The following is an 8,585-nucleotide window of genomic DNA, read 5'->3' as shown; positions in this document are numbered from 1 at the left end:
TGCCATAAAGCCAAAAAGCTGGAGGGTCAGGTGAAACTAGATCTTCAACTTTAAGCCACAAGCCACCCAGCACAAGAGGAACAGAAGATAAGGGAGTCATTCTGTGGGTATGAGGTAGCATATTTGATTTCAGGTAAGGGGAGATAATTAAACTGAAGGTATGTAGTTGTCCCTTTACATAGAGCACCATCCAACCAACCATCCAATGTTTGTCAGAAGCCAGCATGGTGCGCAACAGTCAGCATAGAAAACAAGACCTTCCTCTCCCCAGTCACTTGCTTAAGTTCATCCATGGGGATTCTGAACCATTCACTGGCAAACACTGGTGAGTTTGCCAATGGAGACCTAAATTATTCAGAAAAGGCTTGGGGAAAAGAGTTGTCTTAATATGAAACCCAAATTGAGTTCTTTGGTATCAACTTGAACCGCTTTGAGAAGAGAAATGCTGAGTATGACCCAAAGGACACCACCCCCACATTCAAGCATGGCTCTGAAAACATATTTTGGGCTGTTTTTCTGCTCAGAAAGATATGATGCATGGGTGCATCTGGTTACTCTAGAGGGTTAAGATCATGAAATGTCTTAGCCACTCTTCAGACCTAAGTAACATAGAAAATCTGTGGAGGGCTCTGAAAACTTTGAACCTAAAGGATTTAGAGAATTCCTGTAAAGAGAAGTAGGGCAAAATCCCTCATGACATGTGTGCAAACCTGGTGACTGACTACAATAAACATTGTACTACAGTGATTGCCAACAAATGTTTTTCCATCAAGCCCTCGTTCATGGGGATCAAATAGTCCTTTTTGTCCTTTTACTTAGTGTCATAGGGCAGCACGGTGGCACGGTAGTTAGCACTGTTGCCGCACAGCAAGAAAGTCCTGAGTTCAATTCCACCATCAGGCCAGGGTCTTTCTGTGTGGAGTTTGCATGTTCTCCCCGTGTTTGCGTGGGTTCTCTCTGGGTACTCCGGCTTCCTCCCACCGTCCAAAGACATGCAGCTTGTGGGGATAGGTTAATTGGATAATCCAAATTGCCACTAGGTGTGAATGTGAGTGTGAATGGTTGTCTGTCCTTGTGTGTTAGCCCTGCGACAGACTGGCGACCTGTCCAGGGTGTACCCCGCCTCTCGCCCTATGACAGCTGGGATAGGCTCCAGCGCCCCCCGCAACCTTGAAAAGGAGAAGCGAATGGATGGATGGATGGACTTAATGTCATGCAAATCAATAAATAAAATCTAAAAAAAAAAATACAAATTAAAACATCCTAAAATGAAGCTCTCTGTCCCTTGAATCCTAAACAGCACTATCATAAAGCAGCTGTCTCTGCTCGCCTTTCTGTAAAAGTCCCTGCACACCACTTCTACACAACAATGTAATGTTGACAATATAAGAGAACAGTAAAGTATATGAAGTGATTTATGATTTAAATAATTTAACAAATGCTTCTTGACCATTTTGATTGTACATATTTTATTTGACGTTTCCAGTTGATTTTATAGTCTACAAAAAAATCTGGTATACTCTCTATCTCTGTTTATCATCACATTTACATCCATGCCTGTCCTAGAATTTCCAATTATCATAAATTTTGTTTTGCTTAAAATCAGTGATAATTTCTTTTATCTAACAATCATTCTAGTTGAGTCAAATTTTGTGAGGATCTCCAAAAAGTGCTGTTTATGCTCTCCATGACATAAAATGTGTTATCCAAAAATAAATTGAACTGTAATATATCTAATGCTCTACATCATTTTATACAATATCGTGAGTTTTGGGCCCAATATTTACCCATGTGCACCTTCCCAACCAATGCCTTGAGGCAACCTTTTTGTGATTTGGTGCTATATAAATCAAATTGAATTGAATCAAATTGAATTGAAGTTGATAAAAGCTCTGGCTGTGTACTTTCTTTGATCAATACAATGTTTTGTGTTTATGTGTGTAGCCAGTCTCTATTATGTGAACGACGATGTCATTTTATACAAGATCGTAAGTTTTGGGCCCAATATTTACCCAAGTGGCCTTCACAACCAATGCTCAAACATTTTGATGAATGTTTACCCATCTTCATAATTTGTTGCTTGTTGTTTAAATAACTATTCACCTCTCTAATGGCATTTCCAATTTATTAAATAATATCTGGTCAATTGCATCAAAAGCTTTTTTCAAGTTTCAAGTTTCAATGTATTATTGTAGGGTCTGCCTTACAATATAAAGGCCTTGAGGCAACCTTTTTGTGATTTGGCGCTATATAAATAAAATTGAATTGAATCAAATTGAATTGAAGTTGATAAAAGCTCTGGTTGTGTACTTTCTTTGATCGATACAATGTTTTGTGTTTACGTGTGTAGCCAGTCTCTATTATGTGAACGACGATGTCCACTGTATGCAGGATGGTGAAGGTGGAACATCCCCCTCTGATGTATTTTTAATAAATTAAGTCAAAGCTTATGAGAATATAGAAATTTCTTGGAAGATGCAATAAACACAAGTCAGTATATGTTTATAGGAACAATATTTAATTTCAATTTGTTCTATTTTTCAACTGTATCATGAAAAACAATTAAGGTAGAATGAATCAAGATATCTGCACATTTGCAGTCATTTAACACCAGCACAGACATTTAAAAGGAATATTAACTTTGATAACTATGATAACTAACTTGATAACTATTAACTATGATTTTTATTATTTTTTTCTGTCTGTACTACAAAGAGATAATGTGCTTTTCTTTCTTTTGAAATTAGCTGACTTTTTATGAACCAATGCCACGGGCCATAACAGCTTTCTTTGTGTTCATCTCTGGTCTCAACAGGATTATGTAACATTTGGGTCCAAACAGTGTGATCAAAAGACCAAAACTTGAGGCAAGAATGGCAAACACCTCCACTGCATCTGCAAGTTTTCCTGGTGAGCTGATATAAGCAGGAACAAAGGCCACCCACACAGCACAGAAGATCAGCATGCTGAATGTGATGAGCTTGGCCTCATTAAAACTATCAGGGAGATTCCTCACCAGGAATGCAATTAGAAAACTGAGGAAAGCCAGCATGCCAATATAGCCCAATAACACTGCAAAACCAACAGTGGACCCAACTGCACACTCATACACTATCTTATCATTGTGGTATTGGGTGTTTTTATGTGGAGTTGGAGAGGAAGAGACAAGCCAGGTAGTGCAGATGGCTGCCTGAATAGATGTCAGAAATAGAACTGTTCCTCTCTGCTGCATAGCACCAAACCACTTCAGACTGGCTCCCCCTCCTGGCTTGGAGGCTTTGAACACAGCCAGAACAACCATGGTTTTTACCAGGATACATGAGACACACAGCACAAAGCTGATCCCAAATGCTGCGTGTCTGAGTTGGCATGTCCACAGCCTGGGTCGTCCGATAAACAGCAATGAACAAAGGAAACACAACTTAAGTGACACTAATAGCTGGAAACTAAGTTCTGAATTGTTGGCACGTACTATAGGTGTTGTGCGATGGCAGATAAAGATCCCCAGAACAACAGCACATATAAATGTTCCCAGTAAGGAGGTTGTTGTCAAACAAATACCCAGAGGGTCAAGATAGGAGAGGAACTCTGTCTTCTTAGGAATACAGTGGTCACGCTGGGGGTTTGACCAAAAATCCTCTGGACAACTGGTGCACTCCAAGGAGTCTGATACAAAAGGGAACATTGGTGAAATGCACATTATTCTTCATAATATTGAAATTAAATATGTCATGCAAAAACAAAAATACGTACTGGTCTTATTAGTAATTTTCCCTTCAGAACAAGGGATGCAGTCAAAACAGCACTGGGGTTTCCCCTTCTCTCTCACCATGTGGGTACCAGGAGGACAGCTCTCACTGCATACTGATTGAGGTGGCTATAGGATGAAATCAAATATTAGCCTTTACACTGATATATACTAGACATGTGGCAAAAGTTAAATCTAAAAAAACATATCTAACCTTTTTGGATTCAAGGTTCCAGAAGATTTTGTCTTCATCAAGTATGAGTTCTTCACCTTTGAAAGCGGACCTTTTAACCTCACCCACATTCTCAACTTTAGTGCTTCCATCAGGGAGCCACAACCAGTTCATCACATCATAAATTGGCAATGCATCACCATTCTCATCAAATGACACTTGATCTCCAAACGGAGTGGTGAAGTTTACCCATCTTAAGTAATAAACCAGCTGTTAAAAAGGGATGCATAACAAGTAAATGACTTACTCAGCTGTAACTTTCCAGCTGCCAGCCACACATACACAACAACGACAACAACTTCAGTCAGGACCCAGTACAGACTTAAATGCAATGGAGGCGTGATGAGCTGCTGCAACTCTGGTGTGTCAGCCTCCCTGCAGTGGCGCCACAAATCATGCCCCGCCACATACCCCCATGGCTTGACTGAGGCTGGGGAGCCATCCAGCTGACCCCTCCTACCACACACACATACTCGCACGAGTAGGTGAGGAAATCAATCACAACCGGTGGCGTCCCCAGCCCATGCCCCAGCCCATGCCCCAGCGACATGGATGTTTGAATCTGTGGGCTCACTGTGGGGCATGCGGTGTGGCGCAGCAGGTGTGGACAAGACTCACCCTGGGGACCAGCATGCTGCCAGAACAGATCAGACACCAGCCACTCACATGCGGTCGAGGGACGTCAGTAAGGGCAGTGGTGGTAGTGGTAAGGACCCGATCTAAGCTGCCAGACTCTCTATCAACTGCATCCGGCAGTGGGATCTGTCCTACAGCTGTTTCAACTGCCGGTGAAACATCGCTACCTGCTCCCTCTGCGTAGACGGGAGCTTGGCCACCACAACCTGGCTGGCCCGGTCGCGGTTCCACCATGCCCCAATACTGGGTTTTGATACCACTGTAAACGATGCATAGCTGACCCGACCACATTGTCACACTTTTATTTCTAGTTTCTGTTTTTATAATACTCAGCTGCAGCTTTTCCAGCTGCCGGCTGCCACAACGACAATAACTTCAGTCAGGACCCAGTACAGACTTAAATGCAGAGGAGGCGTGATGAGCTGATGTCAGCCTTCTGGCAGCAGCGCCACATACCATGCCCCGCCCCCATCCCCCGCCCCCACCCCCACCCATTATTAAATAAAGAAATCTATATTACATCGCTAGTAATGCTTTATAAATACAAGCTTCTGATCTAAATATATTAACTGCTAATTTTTTGTGGGTGTCAGCATACCAAACTAACTCAATTGACTCAGACCCGAAGTTCTTCAAATGAAAAGTCAAAAATTTATTTACAATCACCATGTAAAATATATCCAAAGTGTGGGGGTTGGGATATCCAGGGATCCATGGATAGGAGGGGGAAAAGGTCCATACAGAGCGTCTTAATCACACACGCCATGCACTTTTCCAGTGTCACTAGATTAAATGTCACTCCACAACTCCGAAACTGGGAGTGTGTAAAATCCATTTAAGTCACACCAGCTTTTGGATAGTCAACATTATCACATATTATTTAGTTCTATGTGGTAAATTCTATCCTGAAAGTAATTATAAAGCAAAGAATTTATAAACAGAATGTAAAATGATATCACACCTGCCAAGGCTCCAGTGACTGCAAAGTGGCACAGCTGTTCCCACTGAAAGGCCCTCTTCCTGGCTTGCACCGCAGCATGTCATCAAGGGAATATGCCAGTGCATAAACAGCTTTGTACACATTATACTCAGGCCGCAGGTCGGAAACGTCCAAGAATTCATTGTCCACATTTTCTAGATCTTCCTGTCCGGTACATATTGCACCTTCACCTTCCAGCAAGCTTGCTGGAGCTGGTGCAAATCTACACTGAAATGTGAATTCCCAAAACTGGTTCACCTGAAATAATTTTTTATTGTTTTTTACAAGCGATGGAAATTGTTCCAACTAGTACATTAAAAGCTTAAACTCTCACCATACTATTTCCATAGCTGTTATTGTGATGTAAATCAGGACGTATTTGTAATAGGAATTCCCTGAGTCCTGGTATCTCGCCTCGACGAATAGCGATACCCAGTGTACCACGCAGGTATGGCATAAGCTGAGGTGTTTGGAGCACAACAGCTGCTGTCCAGGCTTCACTGGCCATCCATTGTAGGCCAGTTACATTTTGCCTCACTACCTGTGAATTAGATTACACCATATTCTATGAAAAGATATTGTAACTATAACTTGATTAGTGACATTATCATGCTATTTAAGCTATTATTCACCTTTAAATGAATTCTGAATGTACAGTTTTCTGTAATCATTCAAATAATGATGTAATAAATGTTTTACACAATACAATGATGCAGACCTTTGCAATTAATAATAATTGGATTGTTTTAAAGCCAAACCTCTTCCATAAGGTTTATCATGCGACTGTAATGTTCAAAGACAATAACAACTCGAGCTGTGGATTTTTTCATCACATCAACAATCCTCCTGAGTTCATCTGTGTCTTTGTCCCAGGGCAAAACCTCAGTGTAGGCCAGGCAACTTTCACTTAACAGACTCAGCTCAGATTGAAATGATCTTGCTGCGTGAAGTCCATAATCATCGTCACTGACAAGCAGACCTACCCAAGTCCAACTGAAATGCTTCAGAATCTGAATCATAGCACGTACCTAAGTGTAAGTGCATAGACAAGAACAATTTTCCACATGATTATTACACCTTTATGGTGGCAAATTAGCTTTGTTCATAACAAAGTAAAACTGGAACTGAAAAAACATTTTAGTATCATTGTATGCATATTGTTGCAAAGTAGGCAATTTCTTTAACCAAAACATCTTTGTCGACAACAAAAACAATTGTTGACAGATTTTCACCTGGAAAGCATCACTTGGGATCGTCCTAAAGAATGATGGGTATTTTTGACGGTTACTCAGGCAGGAACATGTGGAAAAATAACTCACCTAAAAGATACAGACTACAGATTGTACCGATATTGATGTAGAGATGTCTTAACTTTGTCATGTTACTTCAAGTGTCTTTAAATTTGCAATTAAATTAAAATAATCCAAGAAAACTATTACATGGTTGAGCAGAAAACTTACCATAGGTACTCTGTACAAACCTAAGACGTTGGAAATGGCAATAGAATTTGTAGAAGATGAATCACCCACAATCCCTATGACAGGAGGATTTCCAACACATGTACTATTTAATATAATTTTCTCTTCTTGACCACTGGCCATTGACAATGCTGCACGAAATCCAATTCCAAGCTCAAGACAGCTATCATACAGAGTGTACCCCAGAGTCACATTAGGTAGCAGGTTTGAGTTTCTATTGATCTCATCAATAGCAAAGGCCATGGTTTGTGCGAGCTTAAATCCTAGGGCATAAACACTAAGACAAGAAAAATTTAACTGAAAAATATATTTTCATCAAGATACTTTACTGCAACATGTGGCAAAATTACTTATTATTAAAAAACATTATAAAACAATTAAGGAAACTGAATAACAACGATTAACAAGCTATTTTCATGACAAACAATATAGATGCACCAAGATACATGCATTTATCCTGAATGATAATAAATCAGAAAGTACAGTTACTACTATTACAATCTCATATTTCCTTTGCACTAATTTCCATTTCCCTTTTCCCCCCCAGCCTTACTTACCCATTGCAAGTAGGTTGTTGTGGTTTTGAAGTAAAAGACTGAATAGCAACACTTGAAAAGAAGTGGATTTGAAACAGTCCTCCTAGAACCACATCACCAGCCTTGTACATCCCATTTAGATCAAACTGTCCCTGTAACTGACATGAGAGAGAAAACTGAGAAGAGGATATAACCAAAGAAAAGTAAGAAGATAGCAAAACAAGCAAGAGCAAACTGGTTTGTAAAGAAGAGGCCATAACAGCTTTCTGATTTTCTGAGCTCAGTCATTAGGTTTTATTTCAATGCCTTTGTCTTTCATTGACTTTTTGTGTTGTTTAGTCTTGCACACCACCCGAGAAGGAGAAGTGTGGGCGGGGCCTAAAAGAGTTGAAATTGTTTTTGTATTTTGTATCCATATGAAGTTAAGCACTACTGTGAGTCAATTAGATATCACCCCCCCCCCGGCCTACACACACACACACACACACACACACTTAAGGATTGACATCATAAAATTTTTATTTGTGTTTTATTATTTACTTATTTTTATTCATTATTTCATTTATCGAGTGACATAAAGCAAGAATGAAGACCACAACATTTACAGTCTTATTTCATACATAGCAAGGTTCATGCTCAAAAACTCCATATTAAAAACTTCAAGTCCAAATATGAGTTGAAACAGAAAATAAAACCATTTAGAGTGTCGAAAAAATTTAGTTGCTTTTTAAGAAGCTGAGTGTAAAGGGCAAGAGGAGACTGGAAAAGTTAGTGGATGGGGAAGACTATCCTGATGGATGTCAAAGGGATGGTTGATTTCAGAAGGACAACCTTCTAGGTAGAACAGGGGAGAGGAATCTCTTTGAAAGTTGAGCAGATGTTCAGTAGTAGTGATGAAAAGCCATTTGAAGCTAAACCAGATGCACTCAGGCAGCCAAGGTGCTGAGTGCGACAGAGACCGTCAATGGCAAGGCAG

At 40.2% G+C, this 8,585-nt stretch overlaps 1 protein-coding gene across 1 annotated transcript; it reads right to left on the bottom strand.

Moving 5' to 3' along the window:
* Positions 1-2,755: 2,755 nt before the first annotated feature.
* LOC146619049 (extracellular calcium-sensing receptor-like) lies at positions 2,756-7,740 on the bottom strand. The gene is made up of 9 exons (XM_085370180.1): positions 7,631-7,740; positions 7,056-7,350; positions 6,828-6,914; positions 6,354-6,623; positions 5,930-6,136; positions 5,578-5,853; positions 3,963-4,190; positions 3,754-3,877; positions 2,756-3,666 (listed from the first exon to the last, which is right to left on the bottom strand). The coding sequence occupies exons 1-9, from the start codon at positions 7,738-7,740 to the stop codon at positions 2,756-2,758; spliced, it is 2,508 nt and encodes an 835-aa protein (XP_085226306.1).
* Between the last annotated feature and the right edge of the window lie 845 nt (positions 7,741-8,585).

Source organism: Diplotaxodon limnothrissa, linkage group LG14 (genome assembly GCF_057381915.1).
Source record: "Diplotaxodon limnothrissa isolate DT_005_m linkage group LG14, D_limnothrissa_male_GT1.1, whole genome shotgun sequence".
NCBI classification, from domain to species: Eukaryota; Metazoa; Chordata; class Actinopteri; order Cichliformes; family Cichlidae; genus Diplotaxodon; species Diplotaxodon limnothrissa.
Note: the sequence above shows the minus strand (reverse complement) of the source record. Positions and strands in the feature narration are given on the sequence as shown.